Source organism: Tupaia chinensis, unplaced genomic scaffold (genome assembly GCF_000334495.1).
Source record: "Tupaia chinensis unplaced genomic scaffold, TupChi_1.0 Scaffold000395_1, whole genome shotgun sequence".
Taxonomy (NCBI): Eukaryota; Metazoa; Chordata; class Mammalia; order Scandentia; family Tupaiidae; genus Tupaia; species Tupaia belangeri.
Window position 1 is genome coordinate 1,839,150 of NW_006159897.1, and position 23,454 is coordinate 1,862,603.

Consider the following 23,454-nt stretch of genomic DNA (forward strand, 5'->3'; position numbering starts at 1 on the left):
CCCCTGCCGGGCTTAGACTCGTTCACTTGGAGCCTGTGTCTGGTGCTCTTCCACATCCGTGCGTTTCAGTTGGCCCGAAGCCCTTGTGCCCCATGGGGTGGCCTGCAGACTGAATGCCCTATTGACAAACCACAGATGTATCTCCTCTCTCCAGTTTCCAGAGAGTAACGCAGACATAGCCTCAGGAAGATCTGAAGAAACCCTCAGAAGAGAGTAGAGAATAATTGGCACTTTGTCCGTCAACAGATTGCTCAGCACTATGGAAAGGGATTTGTGGGAAAGTCAGGAGACATTGAATAAGGTGACCCAAATGTGACTTTATTCTATCATCCTGAGGATTTTTTAAATATTCAGAAATTTCCTATTAGTCTAAGAAATAGTATCTGGTTACATTTATACCCAGGGAGTATTAAGAATACCAATTTATTGTGTTAGTACTAAGTTACTTTAGGGTTAGAGACACAGTGACCCATGGGGACTTGTCAATTGTGCTTATTTTCAAAGCTAAAGGAAGTGTTGTTAGGATTCTCCCAGAGTCAGGTCATGGACTCAGAGGGCGTTATAGGACAGTAGTGGGTGAGTGCACAGGTTCTGCAGTAAGAAGGCTTAGAGATTTAATTTAGAGGTTTTATTTTTCAATGCTTTGAGCTGCATTTTTTCCTTCTGCAAAAAGAAATAATAACCATAGTAGCTACCAAATGGCAAAAGCAGGCCAGTTGGAAATAAGACATCCAAAAGTTTATGGTAAATGTTGAGCTAATGACTTAATTAATACATCCTTAATAAATGCTAGTGGTTATTATCCGAGGTCAGTTCCACTTCTGTCATTCTCTGTGGAAAATGTCCACTGAATGTTGTATGTTTATTCACTTATACATTGGAAATTACACTCTTTGCTTTGCTTGACAGGATTATTTTGAGGACTGCGTTATTATGGGAAAAGGCTTGGAAAATGTGAGGCCTTAATGATAATTGAGGATGGGTGCCAAGAACTTAATGTTGCTCTTTCCCCTGCCCCCGGGATAGACTGATTTCTGTAAAAATAATTCAGTGTTGACGTTTGGCCCAAGACCAGTGGATGATGGCATTTTTCCTTTTTGTCAAGTTCCTCCTAGAAATGGAGGCAGAGGTGACTTTTTAATGCCGCGTCCTTAACAGCGAAACTGGTGCATAAGCACTTTAGGATGGCCCTCCCTTGGGATGGTTGCAAAGCTCTTTGGAGTCCAAGATGCAGCAACAAGGTGCTGAGCAGAATGGACACGCCCTGGTTCCCAGTCCCCGTGTCAGCTGCAGCAGTGTCACTGCTATCTGCTTACGTACAGGCGTACCTTGGAGATGTTGTAGGTTCCGTTCCAGAACACGGCTGTAAAGTAGATATTGAAACAAAGCAAGTCACTTGAATTTTTTTGTTTCCCAATATATATAAAAGTTATGCTTATGCTGTACTGCAGCCTATTAAATGTGTAATGACATTAGGTTTTCAAAAACAGTGTCCATACCTTAATTGTAAAAGACTTTATTGCTGGAGCCAGTCCTTGGCTTGGTGGTCAAGATGACTGGATCTCACATGGTCAACTGCATGGTTCGAATCCTGCACCTAGTGGCTTGAAAAACACACTGGATGCCTGTATGTGTGTTTTTCTCAATGTCCCAAAAGGAGAAAGAAATGGAGGAGAGGAGATTGTGGTATGACCATACCCCATGGGATGGAGGTGCTCCCCCACTCCATCCCTCTCTGGCAAATATACATGCCCTCTGGCAAAAAAAATAAAAGACTTATTGCTATCTCAGTCCGCAGTAAGTCATAATATTTTGCAGGTGAAGAGTCTCACCTTAATGTTCATAGCTAATGATGGATCAAGGTGGTGGTTGTTGAAAGTGGGGTCACTAGCAGTTTTTTTTTTTTTTTTTGAGAGATTTTCACTGTAGGGCGCGTGCGCTCGCCAGACAGACAGAGAGAGACATAGAGACAGAAAGCGAGAAATCACCCCCCAGGGGGGATGGTCACGCTGCAATCCCTTCTCCTCCATTCTCCTCTCGGGATCTTGGGCATGCACGCACACGCGCCCAGCGTGAGTTTTAAGCCACCGGGTCCGGGACACGAACCGCGGTCGACTACGTGGGAGTCCAGCGACATAGCCATTACGCTAACTGCTGGTTCCCACTAGCAGTTTTTTAAAAGAAGACAGCAATGAAGTTTGCTGCACTAATTGACTCTTCATTTCAGAAAGGAGTCAGTTCTCTCAAACCTGCCACTGCATGATCAACTACATTTATGTAAATTCTAAGCTTTTGTTATTTCAACAGTATTTTCAGCATCTATACCAGGAATAGATTCCATCTCAATCCGCTTTCTTTACTCATTGGAAAGAAGCCATTCCTTGTCCTTTCAGTTTTTAACATGCTATTGCTACAATCAGTCACATCTTCAAGCTCCACTTCTAATTCTAGTTCTAGCTGTTTTCATCACATCTGTAGTTGCTTTCCCCACTGCAGTCTCAAACCCTTCAAAGTCATCCATGATGGTTGAAATCAACATCTTCCAAATTTGTTTTAATGTTGATATTTCAATCACCTCCCATGAATCAAAAATGTTCTTAATGATATCTAGGATGGTGACTCTTATCTGGAAGGTTTTTAATTAACTCTGACCAAATCCACCAAAGAAACCACTGTTATGGCAGCAAATAATAAGACTTGAAAGTTGAAATTACTCCTTGATTCATGGGCTACAGAATGGGTGTTGGTTAGCAGGCATGAAAATGTTATTATTGATACATCAGAGCTCTTAGGTGACCACGTACATCGTCAATGAGAAGTCTTTTTTTATTTTTAGAATTTTGTGCTAGGGTGCCTGTGTTAACTGAAGAGACAGATAGAGGCAGAGAGAAAAGGAAAGTGCAAAATCAACCCCTAGTGGGGTCTGGCACACCATAATCCCTCTCCTTTATTCTCCTCTTAGGATTTTGTGCATACATGCACATGCGTCTGGCATGTTTTTCAACCCAGCAGGTCTAAAACTCAAACTGCAGAGTTGACCATATGGGATCCAGCACCTTAACCACCACACCACCTGCTGGCTTGAGAAGTCATCTTTTAAAAGAAATTTTTTTTCTTTTTTCTTCTTTTTTTTTATCCTGAACAGTAGATCTCAACAATAAGCTTAAAGTCTTCAGTAAATTATATTGTAAACAAATGAGCTATTTTTTAGACTTTGTTGTTCCATTTATAGAGCACAGAAGAGTAGATTCTTTTTTAAAAAATAAGTATTTAATTTTATTTATTCATCCATTTATTTTAATTTGACCAGAGAAAGGCGGAGAGTGAGAGGAAGTGAGAAAGCAAGCTGTCAGGTCCAGGACTTGGACTGTGGTCAGCCATGTGGGAGTGTCCAGCGCCTAAACCGCCATGCCACCTGTCGGTCCCCAGAAGAGTAGATTCTTTTTTTAAAATAATTACTTTTTAATTTAATTGTATTTATTCATTTATTCTTAATTTTAGCAGAGAAAGACACGGGGTTGGGGGGGAGACTGAGAAAGCAAGCCACCAGGTCCAGGACTCGAACTGTGGTCGGCCATGTGGGAGTGTCCACACCTTAGCTACCACACCACCTGCTGGTTCCCAGAAGAGTAGATTCTTAAGCAACCCCAGAATTTTTTTTTATATAAGCCAGATTTTGGTTTCAAGTTTAAGTCATCAGCTACACAAGCTTCTGACTAGAGAGCTAGCTTTAAAGCTTCAAAGCCAAACTTTGACCTTTCTTCTCTAGCTATGAAAGTCCTAGATGGCATCTTCTTCCCATATTTTTCATTTATATTAGAAACCATTTTGAGGGGACCAGCAGGTGTCATGGCTCTTAAGGCATTGGATACTCCCATATGACTGACCACAGTTTGGGTCCTAGACCTGGTGGTTAGCTTTCTCACTTTCTCCCTCCTTCTCTCCCTGTGTCTCTCTCTGGCCAAATTAAAATGGATGAATGAATAAAGAAAAGAAAATAAATAAATCTTTTTTTAAAAAAATCATTTTGGAGACCAGCAGATGGTATAATGGTTACATCACTGGACTCCCACATAGTTGACCACAGTTCGAGTCCTGGACCCAACACCTTAAAATTCATACTGGGTGCATGTGCGTGTGTGCCCAAAATCCCAAGAGGCAAATGGAGAAGGGATTGCTGTGTGGCCCTCTCCCCCAGGGGGTGATTTCTCATTTTCTATCTCACTGCCTCTCTGTCTCTCCAGTGAGTGCATGCACCCTATAGCAAAAAAATCTCTCTGTAAAAAATAAAATCATCTTTAATGATTTCTTTTTAGTCTTTTATTTTTAGTATAGTCACCTTCGCCTTGCACTTTTAAGGATGTGGCTTTTTTCCATAAACCTCATGAGCAAACCTCTGTTAGCCCTAAACTTTTCTTCTGCTGCTTCCTCACTATCTCAGCATTCATAGAATTAAAGAGAATCGGGGCCTTGTTCTGTATTAGGCTTTAGCGTCATTCAATGTTGGGGCTAGTTTTATCTTCAGTTCAGTCCACTAGAACTTTTTCCATGTCGGTAATAAGGTCGTTTCACTTTCTTATCATTCATGTGTGCAGTGAGGTAGCACTTTTAATTTCCTTCAAGAATTTTTCTTTTACATTCACAACATGGCTAACTAACACGAGAGGCCTAGCTTTTGCCTTATCTCTGCTTTCAACATGCCTCCCTCATCAAGTTTAATTATTTCTAGCTTTTAATTTAAAGTAAGACTTACTCGTACACTTAGAGGCCATTATAGGGTTGTTAATTGGCCTTATTTCAATGTTGTTGAGTCTCAGGGAATAGGAAAGCCCAGGAAAGAGCTAAGAACTGGGACTAACTGCTTGGTAAAGCAGTCAGAACACACACAGCATTTACCGATGGGTCGCCGTCATCTCTGCAACGCATTTCATGGTACCCCAAAACACTAACCAAAATGTGACATGGAGACACAAAGTGAGCTCACGCTATTGGTGCCAGTAGACTTGTTCAACACAAGGTTGCCACAAACCTCCAATTTGCAAAATAATGATAATAATATCTATGAAGCACAATACAATAAAGTGCGTCTGTATTAGGCATCCCAGTAGAGTTTACAAGAAGAGCTGTGCTTATTTATTTGTGTTTACTTTTTAATTTGAACAGAGAGAGACACAGAGCGAGAGCGAGAGAGAGAGAAAGAGTAAGAAAGTAAGCCACCAGGTCGGGACTCAAACTGCAGTTGGTCAAGTAGGAGTCCAGCACTTTGACTACCATGCTGCCTGCTGGCCCCCAAGCTGTATTAATTTAATCGTAAAATACATGCAACAAAATAGGCCTTTCTAGCCATTGTAGGTATACAGTCACTTTTCTCTTAATGACTAAGTTCGGTTCCGGTAACGAGCTCATTAGGCAAATTGGTCAATAGGTGAGGAGCTAAAAGGCAGGAATCTTGTGCTATGTTGTGGCACCATAAGATAGGAGTTTTTTCATAGCTATCACATGATACCACACTAAAATCATGTAATTTTGTCCATATAAAAAGCATGCATCAAATAAGGACCAGAAAGAAACAAGACACACCATAATAAAATAATATAAATCTAGTGTAATCCTTTTCATTCGTTCTGAATACTGCCATGAGTATACAATAAAGTACAACTTCATAAAGAAAATATGAAGTCTTGCATGATTGCAAACCCTTCAGGGAGTGAATACTGTCCCACGTCAGGAATGAGAAACTGAGAAAGGGGCTTCACCTTGCTGGCAAATGGGTCTAAGTCTGAGCAACCATTTACACGTGTAGGTTATTCATCGAAGAGTGGCTACATAGTTCAATGGCAGTGAGCACGTCCACATATCTGTGTACCCATCACCCAGCTCAATAACTTTCTCATATTCCTAATCCGAAACTCAGTATTCATTGAACACCAATGTTTAACGTGCAGGTGGAAAGGTGAGGGGAGAGGCAGAGATAGTGACTTGAGTTTGGGTATATTAATCTAGCTTTCCAGGGGAAAGTGTTCTGTAGGTAGTTAGAAATAAGGGTGTGGAGTTCAGGAGCCAGTGTAGGGGGTAGTTTACCTTTCCAGAATTACACAAGTGCAAAGATTCTAGTTGAAGCTGTCAGACCCAGGGAAAGGTCTGAAAGCAAGAAGAGTACTGAATAGCAGCCTGAGGTAGTGGTGCTGTCGAAGTTCCAAGAGAGGGGAACTGGAAGGAGGGAAGGTTGCCAGGCCACAGCAGGGTTGGAAAGGATGAGACTGTCAAAGGTGGACACATATTATAGTAAGTAAAAAATGGAACAATGGGACAAATAATGGTGTCCTCTGCAAACTGAGTCGACAGGCAAGAAAGATGGCAAAGTGAAGACGCCTGGGTTCTCTCCAAAATACATGTGCCTAAATTTTCCTCCTTTCATGACCTCTTCATCCCAGTGTTTCTTAGTGATTGAGAAAACCTTCAGTTTATTGTAAGATAATATGAAATTCACAATGAAACAGTTGTCATAGGGCTGCTTTGGTAGAAATACCAGTGATATATGGAGGTATTCAGAAGAAGTGTAACTTTATTTCGGGGACATTTCTTATATTGAATAGCATACTATAATTACTAATGTATTTTAAAGCAATCGTAAGTCATTCCTTTTGCCAGTTCATACAGAATTATTCTGTCCTATTAATACAACTAATATTTCAGCCAAACAAGTCAACTTAGGCCTCCTATTTTATTAGAAATATTTTCTTGTATAAAATAATACAGCATTGTATACTGCCTCTCAGATTTTTCTGAGGTATTTAGTGAAGGAATGTCATTCCTGTGTTCAATAGAGCTTTGACAATGGTGCCTTGCTTGTAAGATTAAAACAAAATTAATTTCAGGTTCCATCTCTTTATTTTTAGAAAGATTTTTGCTATAAGGGGACATGCATTTGGCAGAGAGACAGAAAGCAAAAAAATCATCCCCCAGAGGGGATGGCCACACCAGAATCCCTTCTCCTCCATTCTCCTCTTGGGATTTTGGGCACGCATGCACACATGCCCAGCGTGAGTTTCAAGTTGCCAGGTCTGGGATTCAAACCACAGTCAGCCATGTGGGAGTTCAGTGATGTAACCATTATGCCATCTGCTGGTCCCCAGTTTCCATCTCAATATAAAGTAAAATATCAGGAGCTAAAGAGTCAGTATTGAAAAGAATACAACTTAAAAGAGAAAGAGGTTATAAAATGTTCTTCATTTTAGTATTTTAGTCTAAAGATTTCAAGGGTATGGCTTAAATTATTCACTTCTCCCTTACAAAAACTCTGTAACAGGTCTAGGTTTTGTTTTGTTTTAATTAAGAGTTTAATGATATAATTGGCAATAAATAAATAATAAGCATTTTTCTTTTTTTTTAAATTCTATTTGTTATTATTGTTCTATTTTTAAATGTGCCATAGGGCACATGTGCTCGCCACAAAGAGACAGAGAGAGAGAGAGAGAGAGAGAGGGAAAGTGAGGAGGCAAGCCACTAGGTTTGAGACTTGAACAACAGTCGCCATGTGGGAGTCCAGCACTTAACTACCACACCACCTGCTGGCCCAAAACATTTTTCTTTTAAGGAATAAGCAAGAAAAGTTTTGAGATCACTGATGAAGAAATATGAAGTACAAGGAGGATTCAAAAAATCTATAAGAAATGGAATTAAAATATGAGTTTACTCTGGTGCAAAAAATATTTTAAAATTTATGCTTGGCTTTTCCATGAACTTTTTTAAAGACCTGGTGTGCAATAAAGAAGGTTATATATGTATACTCAGTGAAAGTGAGGGTGGAACTTTTCTTGTGCCTGGATCACTTTAGGGGTAGTTTATATGTGGGACACGCAGATAGGAAGCAGGTACCCCATGGTAAAGAGCAGACCTCTTGACCTTCCAGTGCCTCTGCTAACTCATTTGTGACCAGGAAGGAACTGAATCTGAATTGCCAGCATTTCCAACTGACACTTCCCTAAGTCTACCCCCTAGGAAAGATGCTATAACCTTGTCGAGGACCATACCTTATCCCCAACAGCCTTGGAAGGCTCCCACTGAAAGCTTTCCGTTAGGAATCAACTCATCTCTGGGAATTAAGCGCCATCACTATTCTGCCTTTCCTTCGATTATAAAGGTTTTAAACAGACCTTGTTTAACATAATGATTGCCACCCACAGGTAAAACCATAACTCTCCCAAGACATTTTGCTTTCCAGTTCCCAAGTATTGAATCATTCTAGGAATGAGACAAAGAGGAGAAAACCAGGTTACTTCTCTAAAGGAGAATTCACTCTCAAGGGCATCTTAAATCCTTGGCATAAAAATAAGAAGTGCATGTCCTTACGTAAGGTGTGTGATGGGAGCTATCCAGGGCATTGTGGCAATAACCAGGGCATCTCCCCCCCTGCGTCCGACTCCCTGTTACAGAACAGATTGTTTTTGGCTTGCGACTAGACTTGTGGACACATGCATCCAAGTGAATTTCCTTAGGAGCATTCTTATGTGGTTTAATTTAGTCAAAACACATCAAAGTGTGCGTTTCAGTGTCTGTTGGTTCAGGGTCTCATTACAATAACAGGACATGGCTGTGTCCCCTCGCAGCCAAGTCCGTCAGCGGGGGAGAAGAAAGCTGATTATCTTTCTCAGCAGAGGACGGGGCAGCACTGTGGGAATTCAAGGCAAATAGATCAAACTGGGGCAGGGAGAGGTTAAAAAAAAAAAAAAAAAAAAAACAGAGAGGAGAAAGGGGTTATTTCAACTCTGAGCTGTAGATTTACTATTCTTTTCATGAAGACTCTTCCACCCCCAGCGCAAGAGATGAAGGTGGCTTCTGACTCCACAACCGCGGCCCTTCCGGCCTGTTGGGCCTCCACGGGGCAGCGTGCTCCCTGCGATGATGTTAGCTGAGAAAAGCAAATAGCAGCCTTTTACGCCTCTCACCGTGGTTATTCCTCTACATGTTCGCTCTTTGTTCTGGGCATGTCGAGAATATAGGAACTTTTCTATATAGCTCTTAGATTTCTTTTAAGTAGGAGTGCAGTGGTCTCTTTGAAAATTCTTATCTCTTAGTTCCAGAGCCGTAGAACTCTTGCCAGTGATTAAGAAGGAAGACTTTGCCACCAGGAATTGACCAGACTGAGGTCATTTAGAGTAGTTTTAAAGTCTCTGCGTTGGGGACAGGGGGTGGGGGGGAGTCTACTCTGCAGGCCCGATTTGAGCAGGACGGACGGGTGGATGTAGTAGCTGAGAGCGTGACTGAAACTTGGCTCGGCAATCGGTTTTCCCACTGTGGAAAATACTAAGGCTCAAGGAAAATAAATCGTATTGAGATGGAAACTTCTAATTGCTTCACTCTGTAATCTGAATTCTCACAATTTTACTTATGATGAACATTGGCAAAGGTAATTAGCTCTTGAAATTTTCTTTTCTTCTTTCATTAGTTTTTTTATTATTATTTAAATAACACTGAACATTCGTGTGGTAGACACTGATTTTAGTACTTTGCCAAGGTTAATTCATTTAACCTCAAAATACTCACAAAGATATATGTTATCATTATTATTATCTTTATTTTACTGATGAGGAAACTGAAGCAGAGCTAGACAGTCTGGGGTTTGATCCTGCCCAGGATGGCCTCAGAGTCTAGACTTACACATGCTGCCTCTTCACCGGTTACCTGCTGAGAAATGCAGCTAGAAATTTTCTTTGGAAAAGTCAGAAAGAAAGGAGGAATAATTACTAAGGTTGATGTGTATAATTTCATTAAATCCGATGCTAAATATTTTCTCATTTCCATTGTGAATCCCCTTTTACGTTTTTTGTCTTTTTTGCTGTAAGGCATGTGCACTCACCAGAGACAGACAGAGACAGAGAGAGAGAGAGAAATCACCCAGGGGAATGCGCAATCCCTCCTCCTCCATTCTCTCAAGATTTGGGGCACACACATACACACCTGCTTTGTTTTTGAAGCTGCCGGGTCTGACTTGAACTGCAGTCAGTCCTGTGGGATCCAGCTGCTTTAACCTCCATGTCACCTGCTGATCCCTGTGGGTTCCCCTGTCAACTCAGACATTGGATAACAGTTCTTACTCAGGTGAAGTACAGGATGAAATGAAACAGTTTATTTCATTGTCTTTAAAACCCACTATTTACATAAACCATGGCAAGAAAAAAACACCTTCTGACTGAATACTGACAAGTAGGTTTGACTCCAGCTCTACCACTGACTAGATGTGTCACCTTGTGCAGGCTACTTGACCTCTCCATGCCTCGATTGCCTCATCTATAAATCAGGGATAATAGTCACGACTTCATAGCATTCAAAATATGAAATAGGTGGAGCCAGCAGGTGGTGTAGTGGTTAAGGTGCTAGACTCCTGCATGGCTGACCATGGTTTGAGTCTCAGACCCAGCAGCTTGAAAATCGTGCCAGGTGTGCGTGCATGTATGCCCAAAATCCTGAGAAGAGAATGGAGGAAAATTGGTTGCGGTATGGCTGTCCTCCCTGGGGGGTGATTTCTCACTTTCCCTCTTTGTGTATGTCTCTCTCCAGCGTATGCACCTAATTTATATATAAAATATATAATAGTATGTATATATGTATATATATATATCATATATGTATACATAAATAATATGTATAAATGTGTATATATCATGTACATTATATATATGATATATATACACACACACATATACATACCTCCATATATATAAGTTAAAAAGATGGGAAGTCCTTAGAATAGCGTCTGGCATGTGGTAAGGGCTTATAAATATTATCTGTTGCTAGTCTTTTAATAATTGCGTTTGTAGCTGTATTTCAATATTATTTTTTGTACTTAGTTTCTCCGTTACTATTTCAGGGAGAATTTGTTGAGATATAAGGTAGTAGCTCGAGAATGTTTTCTCCCTACCTCTCTGTATTTCCGTTGAGCTGCACAGGAAATGTCTGAGTTGGCTGGAATCTCCCATTCTGTGCGAGCACACCTCAAGAGGGAGTGAGTATCCTTGACTTCCAGACGGTTCGCACTGGCTATTTTTGCCTGTGGGCTTCTTAGGCTTAAGGTTCACATGATGTGGCTCTTATTTCGATAGGTCTAAAACTTAGGCAGGTTGATTTATAAATCCTTAGGGGGGCCTTGCTGTAATTACACCTGAAGCCAAATGGATACCTCTGCTTATATCTGAAATTACTTCAGCTCCTGGTTCACTGCATAAATTTCCTTTTGCATCTCTTTCATCTGTTGAAAGGCCTAAGGAACTCTTCCCAGTTAGAACCCAGTAAGTTCCAGCATTAGAGATGATTGTGAAGTGACAAAAAGAAAGTAAGAAAAAGTATAAAAAAGCAATTTCTAGAACTTTTAAGAGAAGAGAGGGTATCATTAGGCATACTTTAGAGAAAGCTTAAAAGAGAAACGGTGAGCTCTGAAACTCCCAAGTTGTCACCTTCTGGAATCTACCTTTATCAGTCTGCAGAATATTCTAAAAAAAAGATAGGGACATATGCATGTGTTTTAAATTGCATATAAGACTTAATTTTCTTTGTAAGTGAAATAATTTAGAATACAACTGAAAAACTGCTTCAAAGATGTTTGTGAGATATAAGGGATTTTGGCCAAGTTAAATATGTGGTAAGTTAGAAAAAGGCTTGTGTTTCTTAAAAGAAAATACTCTTTTAACTCATGTTTATCTGGAACAAGAACATAAAGACTTGTTAAACCATAATGTTAGTCATTTTAAAACCATTATGTCAGGTGCATGCTACTCGAAATGTGAAGGGTCTGGTTTTAGGTATAAAAATTCTGTGCTTGTGTTCTGGTGACATTTTCTGATACTATTTCAGAAGAGTAATGTGAAATACTCAGTCTGATGGCCCAGGACAGGAATGCAAGGACTGGTAAGCAACAATGAAAACTAATGCAAATAGCCTCGGAATGACAGAAGCTAGGGAGACTACACAACGTGGCATGATTTTAGGAAGTTGGAAAGATCCCTTAACTTACTGAAGGTCCAAGTTCCAGTCCTGCCCCTACTGCTCACAAAGAGAATTACTAAAAGTGTGTGCCCTAGCTTCGCCACTGGTGAAAATGGGATGGCACTCATTTTGTGGTGGTATTAGGATGAAACAGTAAATGTCCTTGGAACTGAGACTCCTATAGGGGAAGTAACTTGAGAAAAGAACAGATGTCCCAGGGTTAGCATAGTGGAGCGAGATGAGTACCTCTTTGGCAGCCTTGAAAAACAAGCAGCTCCTGGGAACCAGCAGTTAGCGTAATGGCTATGTCACTGGACTCCCACATAGTCGACCGCGGTTCGTGCCCCAGACCCAGTGGCTTAAAACTCACGCCGGGCGTGTGTGCGTGCCCAAGGTCCCAAGAGGAGAATGGAGGAGAAGGGATTGTGGTGTGACCATCCCCCCTGGGGGGTGATTTCACGCTTTCTGTCTCTCTGTCTCTCTCTGTCTGTCTGGCGAGCGCACGCGCCCTTATAGCAAAAACCTCTCCCCCCCCCCAAAAAAAAACCCAGCAGCTCCTGTGGAAGCTTGGTCTCTGGTCTGCTCAGTGACCCACCACCCACCGTTTAATGGTGGGTATAGGTAATTACTGTTACTCTCAATGCTTTTGCTTCTGTGTGCTAGACATAGTCTATACATTTTGTTTACTATTTTTTAAATTATTGGGTTGTTGAAAAAGTCATGATGTGTTTTTGCATAGAAAAACAGAAAAAAATACATCACGACTTTTCTGAAAACCCAATATAACACAGTATAGTTAACTCTTAGTATATAGTTTTATGAATTTCTTAGAGTAATTTATCTAATTTTATTTATTATTTTTTAAAATTTTTCCATAGGACACATACACTCACCAGAGAGAGAAAAAGTGGGAGGTCAAGTCCCCCAACCACCGCACCAACTGCTGGCCCCCAAATTTATGAATTTTGACACCTCTACAGAAATATATAATCACTGACCAGCTGGTTGCATGGAAATTGGGGTGTCTGGGTTCCACATGGCCAACCATGCAATTTGAGGCCCAGACCTGGCAACCTGAAGAACGTATCAAGTGCATGTGCACATGCCTGCCAAAAATCCTGAAAGGAGGGAAAAATGGAGAAGGGACTGTGGCATGGCCTGCCCCATGGAGGGTGCTTCCCCCATTCTCTCTCATTCTCTCTCTCTCTCTTCCAAGTGCATGTGTCTCTGGCAAAATAATAATAATAATGATAGTAAAGTAAAAATAAGGAAACAGAGCTTAAGGGAAGTTAGAAAATGTGCACAAAGTCACATAGCAGTACATTCCAGAACCCAGGCTCAGGCTCCTTCTGTGTTAAGATACATAACAGAGGGGCCAGCACATGGCATGGTGGTTAAGGACTCTGGACTCCCACATGGCCAACCACAGTTCAAGTCCTGGACCTGGCAGCTTGCTTTCTCACTTTTCTCTCTCTCTCTCTCTCTCTCTGTCTGTCCCTCTCTGGCCAAATTAAAATAAATAAATAAAGTTAAATAAAATAATTCTTTTTAAAAAGTTATATAATAGATGGACTTTGTTTTATCTCATTTGAAAGTGTGTGAGTAAATTGCCCAACTTAAAATGGCCGTGGCATGTTGATGTTGACACCAGTGAGTTGCCCTTGAACCACTAGATCATGTGAAAGCTGAAGCCCTGTTTATTTACATATAAACTAAGAACGTCAGAGTTAATACCAAACCAGAGAGGTCTTCCTCATTCTAAAGTGACAGTCATGAGTGGTGTTGTTTTACACTGCAGTGGGTGCATGGGTGGGGGCGGGCAGAGCGGCTGAATGAAGCTGTGATTTTCCCTTCCCTCCTGTGATGGTAATACCTTCACGTCAGCCAAGCGGGTGGAGAACCAGGCCGGCGCCCCCCGTCTCTGCTCAGAGTAAGGCTCAGCTGTGTGCATCCTCGCAGGTGCCGGACTGGAACAGGAGGGCTGGAGAGAATGGGAAGCTGCGGCTGTGGAAGTCTGTGGTTTTCAACAGCTCAGCACCTGGGAAGAGGAACCTGGCTTTCATATTTATTTTAATTTTTCCTTTTAAAAGACATAGTCCTTGGCACCAGCAGTTGGCGTAATAGCTATGTTGCTGGACTCCCTCCCATGTAGTCGACCGGGGTTTGAGACCCAGACCCGGTGGCTTAAACTCACGCCAGGCACTTGTGAGTGCGTGCCCAAGATCCCAAGAGGAGAATGGAGGAGAAGGGATTGTGGCATGGCCATCCCCCCTGGGGGGTGATTTCTCACTTTCTGTCTCTCTGTCTCTCTCTGTCTTTCTGGTGAGTGCACATACTCTATAACAACAACAACAACAACAACAACAAAAAGACACGGTCCTTCACTTAGAACATAGTGTGTGTGTGTGTGTGTGTGTGTGTGTGTGTGTCTGTCTATCTGTCCCACACTGCTCTGTAGGCCACAAGGCTCAGCAAGTCAAGTACGGCCAAAGACAACATCCCTTTGGCTTCCTTGGATCCCCCTGAGACTCCCAGGGCTCGAGACCCAGGTGCACAGCTGCATGGCACACCCAGCTTCAGAGGGCTGAGCAGACACAACCCTGGGTGAATGAAGTGATGTCAGATCAGCCCTCGTCCTGGGGCAAGTTAGTTTACTTACAGTATGTTGGTCTTACCAACATGAAGTGTTTTACATAAAATTCTTATTTTCCAAACTGCTATATGGTTTTCAAAAATAAGTACAAACATGAAAAAAGATTCTCTCCCTCCCTTTCTTTGTATGTATGTGTGTCTGTTTAATTGTTGCTGCTGGGCACATGACCTGTGTGGGGAGAAAGAAAAAGTGAGAAAGCATAACCACACTGCAGTTCTTTTTTATACATTTCTCCCTCCTTTTGGGATTTTGGGCATGCATGGGAACAAGATCTCGAACCATGTGGTTGGTCCTGTGGGATCCATCTATGTTAGCCACCATGCTACTGGCTGGCCCCTCTTTGTGTATTTAATAATATTTATTGAGCAACTATTCTGTGCCCGGTACTCACTGGGCATACCATAGTGCATGAGACAGAGAAGAGTCTGTGAGCAGGGCTGATGCAGACCTACATAAACAGACAGTCTCACAACAGTGGGGTCGAGTCTGCTGTAGGAGATGGACAGGCTGAGGTGGCCCAGGCATGCCTGATGGGGAGATCAGGCTTCCTCCTAAAGCTGAAGGATGAATGGTTCTGTAAGCAGAGAGCTGGATTGCGTGTTACAATAAGAACAAAGACGTGATGGTCATCATTCCGGAGGGGACCTAGAGTTAGAGGAAATGAGAAGTTGAGGAGCACTGGGAGGAACATGAGGTTCACCGAGAGTGAGCAGCTACTAGGTCATGCAGGGCTCTGGAGCCGTGTCAGCCTCCAGGAGACCAAGGGCTGTGCTTTATTAGTAGCATTTTGTTAAAGGGTGCATGTGCTCTCCAGACAGAGACAGAGAGGGAGAGAGACAGGGAAAATGAGGAAGCAACCCTCAGAATGAATGGCCACACTGCAGTTCCTTCTCCTCTATTCTTCTCTCTGGATTTTGGACATGCGTGCATGGTGTTTTTCAAGCTGCCAAGTCCAGGTCTTGAACCATAGTTGGCCATGTGAGTTCCAGCTGCCTTAACCACCATGACACTGCCTGGCCCGCCCCTGAATGGTATTTTAAAGGTAGTAAGGAGTCACCAAAGGTGCTAAGCATTGAAGCAATATAGGTGTGTTTGCCATGAAATCATAGATTTGAGATGCTTTAAAACATCTTTACACAACTTCTGCTTTGTCAGGCCTGTCTCTTAGGCTCACAGTTGGATTGACCCGGCTGCCTGATTCTGGTCTTTGACCTCAATGTCTTAGATGCTGATGAAAGCCCTCCATGTAGGTGTGACTTTGAAGAAAGGCTCATTCTCAGGGTTCTCGGGTCAGATTTTATGCATGAAACCATCCTGCTTACCTTACAATAGTTGATGGTTATCATTCTGAGAAAAAAAAGAGGGTAAGAGAGAAGAGGGAGTCCTTGTATCTCTCTTTTATGTCTCTTTTTTAATTACGATATAATCATTGTATCCATTTGTGGAGGTACAATGTGATTTTTTTTCAGGATGTGAATACAGTGTGTAGCAATGGAATCAGGGTAATTCGCATACCTATCATCCCAACCATTTGTTACTAGTTGTGCTGGGAACATTGGGAATCTTTTTAGTTACTCTGAGATACATAGTAACTTCTTGTTAACCACATTCTCCCTGTTGCATTTTCAAACACTATAGTTGTTTCAGTTGTCTCTTTGAAACTGTGTCCGCTAATCAACATCTCTGTTGTATTCCTCTCATTCCTCCTCTAACACTTTTTTTTTTTTGAGAGGTTTTCGCTATAGGGCGTGTGCGCTAGCCAGACAGAGAGAGACATAGAGACAGAAAAAGCACCCCCCAGGGTGATGGTCATGCCACAATCCCTTCTCCTCCATTCTCCTTTCAGGATCTTGGGCACGCACGCACATGTGCCCGGCGTGGGTTTTAAGCCACCGGGTCTGAGATGCAAACCAAGGTCGACTACGTGGGAGTCCAGCGACATAGCCATTACGCTAACTGCTGGTTCCCCTCCTCTAACACTTCTTTATGTTTTTTTTTTTTTTTTTAATTTATAAGAGTGTGTTGGTGTGTGTGTGTGTGTGTGTGTGTGTGTGTGTGTGCAGCAGAGAGAAAGAAGTACCCTCGACAAGGATTGGTCACACTACAATCACTTCCTCCCAGGCTTCCAGTTGGTCAGGATCTTGAGCACATGTGCGCATGCCTGGGTATTCCTAGTCGTCCAGCTGGGGATCTGAACCTGCAGTCAGACGCTGGCTTTCAGGTCTGCAATTCAGTACACTGCCAGCTGTGCCACAGAGGTTGAGTCCATCTCTCTTCTTCGAGGTCATTTTTTTCTTTCAATTTTTACATAAACAGAAGAAAAAGTATTTCTCTATGCCTGGCTCACTTCACATAGTATAATGTCCTCTAGGCTCACCAATTTAACCTTACATGGCAGGATTTCATCCTTTAAAATGGCTGAATAATATTCCGGTGTATATATTGCATTTTCTTTGTCTGCTCATTTGTTGATGAGCGCTTAGACTGATTCCATATTGGAATACCACGAGTAGTGCTGCCATCAACATTACGGTGCAGGTATCTGTACGCATCCTGATTTCCTTTCCGTTGGGTGTGTGCCCACTGGTGGGATTGATGGATCACACAGCAATTCTATTTTTAGTCTTTTGAGGAACGTCCATACTATTTTTCATAATGGCTGTTCTAATTTACAAGAAGACGGTGTCAAAGAGTGCCCCTTTCTCCACACCCTCGCCAGTGTTCATTAGACTTTGTCTTTAGGATACATTGCCGTTCTAACTGGAGTGAGATGGTATCTCATTGTGGTTCTGACCTGCGGTTCCCTGATGGTCAGCGATGCCGAGCATTTCTTCATGTTCGCGGCCACTCGTGTCTTTCACAGAATGCGTGTACAGCACGTGCTGTTTGTGCTACTTCCAAAAGTAAACTTTTACTCTCTGATAGCACTGTCGCAGCCCAAGCACCATATAGCACTCTCCAGCCTCATATTGTCCTTCAGAACATCTCTTGGGTGGCCAGCAGATGACATAATGGTTCCTACATTGGATTCCCACATGGCTGACCACAGTTCGAGTCCTGGACCCAGTGGCTTGAAACATGCCAGGTGCATGTGCATGCATGCCCCAGAGGAGAATGGAGGAGAAGGAACTGTGGCATAGCCATCCTTCCTGAGGGGTGATTTCTTGCTTTCTGTCTCTCTGCCTCACTCTCTGCCTCTCCAGCCAGTGCATGCACCCTATAGCAAAAATCTTTCAAAAAAGAAAGAAAAATCTGTTAGTCGTTGGTCTCCTCTCCAGGTGCATCGATATTACCCTACTCTAGACCCTGTTTGCCTCAGGACAGTCCTTTATAAGCCTCAGATCCTAGCCCCTCCTTGCAGTGCAGCGTTGGAGGCCCTCTCCCTGCCGAGGCAGTGTATCACACAGAACTCCAAACACCTTGAGGCTCCTCGGTCTGCCTTGCCAGACTCTGGAATCTCACCAACCTTACCTGGCCCTCAAGGCTGCTGCCCATACAGTGCTTGGGTGCGGTGGGGGAGATGATACTTAAGGTAAGTACTCAAAGCTAAGAGGGGTTTCTGCAAAGAAGCTGGGGAGAGTGGTGGTCTGTGATGAGCAGCAAGTTCTGCAGTTTGGTGTGAGTGAGGTTTGAGCAAGAACTAGACGGTGGAGAGGTATCAGAGACTAACCCAGAGATTGCAAACTGGAGGCTCAGAGACAGGAGCCAGCTCACAGAACAGTTTGTCAGATGCTGGGCATCTGGGCCCAACCAAGGTAGCACACATGGTGGGATGCTGCATGTTGCTGCATGGCACCGGAGCCACACGGGAGGCCCGGGCTCAGATCCGGGGTTGACTCATGGTCCTGGCTGGCCAGAATTCTATGGGGAAAATTGCAGAATGGCAAGACCCTGTCGGAAGTGTGTGTGTGTGTGTGTGTGTGTGTGTGTGTGTGTGTGTCCTCTCTTAATAAATAAAAGAATTTTTAGAGAAATATTAGATTGTGTGTTCTAGAAAAAAAAATTCTGGCTGCAACTTAGGTTGCAAAGTGAAGAAATGGTGCCTAGTAAATTAAGGCAATCTTTCCTTCTGGGGTGGGCAGAATTTGGAGGGCGGGTGGGAGAGGGGTTCAGTTTAGCATAAGGATTGATGGCTAGGGGTGTGGACTCTGGTTCCAGCCACATCGTGTAATAGTAGGTGGTGACCTAGAGAAGTACGCTCTCTCTCGTTTTCATCTATTAAACAGGGCTAATAACCACACCTGGTAGAATGGTCATTCACAGGACTGGAGTAAGGATTAAATGAGTGAATAGTTGGAGTAGGGCAATAATAAAACCTTCTCTGCTACATGAGGTTCGTTAACTGATGGAAGGGTTCTCGAGACCCGCTACTAGATGTATCTCTGGCTTTAGGGTCTCTTGAACTTTAATAGCTGAGCTGGAGTCTAAGGCTATGGTGAGAACCCACATTGTGGTTGTATTTTCCAAAATGGTGTGTCCCTCACTTACTTCCTCCGCATAGGAGTGCACTGGAGATTGTACGGCCTCTTGGCTTTATCTCGTTTAAGAGATTTCAAAGAAATCTTTGTAAACAGTTGTAACCTTTTGACCAGAATCTTCTGCACAGTGCTGATGTTTATCACTAGTAAAGCCCCGCTGCTCTGGCTGAAATTAGAACCAAGGGGACTCGTCACATAAATGCCACTCCACTTTCTCTTCCTAAGTGCCACTTTAGAACCAGGGAACACAGTTCACACACCACTAGTCTGGCCAGTTCAGGGAGACATAACTGACTTATCTAAAGCCGTACAGGGAGCTGAGGGCAGTATGGGGCTAGACTGTGGGTCTCCAGACTGCTTAGCCTCCTCTGCATTAAGTCAGGATGCTCAAATTTGCCTACTCATTACAGTCACCTGGAGAGCTAGGGTGCTGGGGCCCCACCGTCGGAGTTTCTGACTTAATTGGCCTGGACTTGGCATCTGAACCACTGCTAGATTATTTAGTGTTTAGTAAGAAATTATCGTAAGGGAGATGTAAATCAAAAACACATCAGGATACCACCTAACCACAGTCAGAATGGCTACAATGTAAAAATAACAAATATTTAGCGCTGGTGAGGCTGTGCAGAAAAGATCTCTCCTATACTGCTGGTGGAAGTGTAAAATAGTACAGCCACCATGGGGAGGAATAGGGAGATTCCTCAAAGACCTACAGATAGAACCACCGTAAGATCCAGCAGTTCCACTCCTGCCTCCCTACACAAAGGATAGGATTGCACGCAGTTGGAAAGACATTTGTACATCCATGTTTATTGTGGCATTATTCTCAATTGCTAAGACATGGAACCGGCCCAAATGTCCACGCACAGATGAATGGATTGAAAAAGTGTGGCACATAGACACTATGGAATACTACTGAGTCATAAAAGACAATGAGACCCTGGCATCTGATAGAAAGTGGATGAATTTGGAAGATGTAGTGCTAAGTAAAACAAGCTAGACTGTGAAAGAGAGGCATGATGTGTCCCCACTCAATATGTACTGAATGTCTGCATTCTATGGCAGAAAATGGAAGACTGGAAAGTATAAAGGCATAGAGAACAACTGTGGATAGTAGACAGTATGGGAGGATCTTCAGAAACGGAGGAGGATGAGAGGGAGGGAATCAAAAGGAAAAAGAGGGAAGCAAAACATTTAAGGGACACAAAAATGTAAAATTATCTGTTGATGATAATATGTATGGTAATATCTTTGAATGAAGCAATATACAGGATATTCGTGATGGGAAAATTCATTTGGTATGCTGTAATGATGCACAGTGATTGAACGTTTAAAAAAAGAGAGAGAGAGAAAGAAACTACTTTGGGACCAGCAGATGGCGAAATGGTTATGTAGCTGGACTCCCACATAGTTAACCATAGTTCAAGTCCTGGACCCAGCAGCTTAAAAACTCATGCCAGACATGTGTGTGTGCATGCCCCAAATCCCAAGGAGAATGGTCAGGAGAAGGGACTGTGGCGTGGCCATCCCTCCTGAGGGGTGATTTCCACTTTGTGTCTCTCTGTTTCTCTGGTGAGCACACGTGCCCTATGACAAAAATCTCTCGAAAAGGAAAGAAAGAAAAAGAAAGAACAGACGAATACTTGACACTCTGGCTTAAAACTCATGCCACGCATGTGTGCATGCATGCCCAAGATCTCAAGAGGAGAATGGAGGAAAGGGTTGTAGCATGGCCATCCCTCTGGAGGGGACAGAGAATTTAAGGAGGAGGGGACAGAAGGAGACTGAGTGATACCTGGAGACTCTAGGGAGGTAGGAAATATGAAAGGGAGATTTAAATTTGCCGCATCTTGTGATACCTGGACTAGACTGAATGTCTAGAGGAGAAGCATTTTGTAAACACTCAGCATTTGGACTGAGGAGGATGGGGAGGGGGTGGAGTGTAAGAGTCGTAACCCGTGTGCACAGATCTTGGCATTTCTTCTCGGAGAACCTGCTAAGAGGGCCAAACTTTCTCCAAGGACTCCAGACCAAACCTACTCCAGGGTTGAAGCAGTGGGAAAGGGAGGCGTCCTGGGTCAAGGCTGAACTCCCACAGACTCCTGGCGTGTGTGGAGTTTTACCTGAAGGCCTTCCCATTAATTAAAGGCGAGCTTGCCCTCCATAGCCACCCTTTGGTCTCCTCCTAGGTGGAGAGAGAGGCAGGACCGTCTCATGCCTCGTGTGACAGTAACAGCCCTGACCAATCCGGAGACCTTTCCAGAGCGTTTTTCGGTGTTTTGGCGCCACCATGGACGGCAGAGACAGCCACTAGACTGTTAGCCCTGTGGCCTCAGTGCCAGCCTGCCCTTGGGCTCCAGCCACTGCAGTTCTCACACCTCCCTGTCGCTCTCTCCCTCCAGGAGTCCGAGGGTGTTTCCTGCCACTACTGGTCGCTGTTCGACGGCCACGCGGGTTCCGGAGCCGCCGTGGTGGCGTCGCGCCTGCTGCAGCAGCACGTCACGGAGCAGCTGCAGGACATCGTGGAGATCCTGAAGAACTCCGCCGTCCTGCCCCCGACCTGCCTGGGGGAAGAGCCCGAGAGCAGCGCGGCCAACAGCCGGACTCTGACGCGGGCCGCCTCCCTGCGCGGAGGGGTGGGGGCCCCCGGCTCCCCCAGCACCCCGCCCACGCGCTTCTTCACCGAGAAGAAGATTCCTCACGAGTGCCTAGTCATCGGGGCTCTTGAAAGCGCCTTCAAGGAAATGGTAGGTGTCAGTGTAGGCGCCCCAGCATCAGGGGCCGGCGTCACCTGGGCCAGGTCCTTCCTTCCTGGAAGGTTCCTGACAGTGCGTGGCTTCACTGCCTGCTTCAACCCGACGCCCCGTTTATCACCACAGGCTTTCCATTCTCAACAGACGCTGGCAGCAAGATAGGAGCTGGTGGCTTTGAGTGCTGGCAAAAATTTAAAAGAAGATAAAAGAAGGGCCAGCAGGTGGCATGGTGGTTAAGGCGCTGGACACTCCCACATGGTCGACTGTGGTTCAAATACCGGCCCTGGTGGCTTGCTTTCTCACTTTCCCTCTCTCTCTCTTTCTGTATCTCTCTCTGGTCAAATTAAAATAAATGAATGAATAAATAAAATTAAATAATTATTAAATATAAGAAGATAAAAGAGAAGAATAATGTTTAAGGCCAGAGGCTTGTTGAGACTATGCCTCATCAGGACCAGCAGTTGGCGTAATGGCTATGTCACTGGACTCCATGTAGTCAATCGTGGTTCGAGTCCTGGACCCAGTGGCTTAAGCTCACGCTGGGCACATGTGCATGCATGTCCAAGATCCTGAGAGGAGAATGGAGGAGAAGGGATTGCAGTGTGGCCATCCCCCCCGGGGGGGGTGTTTTTTTGCTTTCTTTCTCTCTCTTTCTAGTGAGCTCATGGCCCTGTAGCAAAAACCTCTCAAAAGAAAGAAAGAAAGAAAGAAAGAAAGAAAGAAAGAAAGAAAGAAAGAAAGAAAGAAAGGAAGGAAGGAAGGAAGGAAGGAAGGAAGGAAGGAAGGAAGGAAGAAAAAGAAGAGAAGAAGAAAATATGCTTTATCACTCCTATCTTGTCATACTCACATTGAGGCCAGCTGGGACAGTTCCACCTAATTGAAACGTGAGCATAGTCCTCTTCTATTTTAAACATGTGTTTGAAGTCCAGGTGTCAGGAAAGCAGGGTGTTCAGTGAAGTGATCAAAAACAATGACGTTATGTGGCTCCCAGGCCTGAAGAAGTGGCAGCCAGAGAAGAATGGAACCAAGTGGTGACATCCCAGAGTCACTTGTTTACCCAGGCTGTTACACCTGTACATTTGAATAGGTCTGATCCTGGAACTCAGCCGCCTCTCCTGTGGACCCTGTCCTGAGAAGGCCCTGAGGAAGAGGGTGCAGCTGCTGTCAGAGCATCCTGGTGGCCCCGCTCTCAGAGCGAGTGCAAAGATCTCCTCTGCTTTGTCTAAATGGCCTCCTTCCCTCTCTGAGCTCCTTTTCCTCAGGCAATGATTTTGGTTTTAAAGATGTTCTTTCCTGGGAACCAGCAGTTAGCGTAATGGCTATGTCACTAGGTTCCCACGCAGTCAACCGCAGTTCACGTCCTGGACCCAGTGGCTTAAAACTCACACCAGGCGCGTGTGCGTGCGTGCCCAAGATCCTGAGAGGAGAATGGAGGAGAAGGGATTGCGGCGTGACCATCCCCCCTGGGGGGTGATTTCTCGCTTTCTGTCTCTATGTCTCTCTCTGTCTGTCTGGCGAGCGCATGCGCCCTATAGCGAAAATCTCTCAAAAAAAAAAAAAAAAAAAGATGTTCTTTCCTGAGTGGCAG

The 23,454-nt window shown here is 43.8% G+C and overlaps 1 protein-coding gene across 1 annotated transcript in view; it reads left to right on the top strand.

The window, feature by feature from the left end:
• Nucleotides 1-23,454, top strand: part of PPM1H (protein phosphatase, Mg2+/Mn2+ dependent 1H) — a gene marked incomplete at its 5' end in the record, with an annotated part of 284,823 nt that overhangs the window by 108,372 nt on the left and 152,997 nt on the right. The window contains 1 exon segment of the mRNA XM_014590036.1: nt 21,516-21,860. Coding sequence (XP_014445522.1) covers nt 21,516-21,860 — 345 coding nt within the window.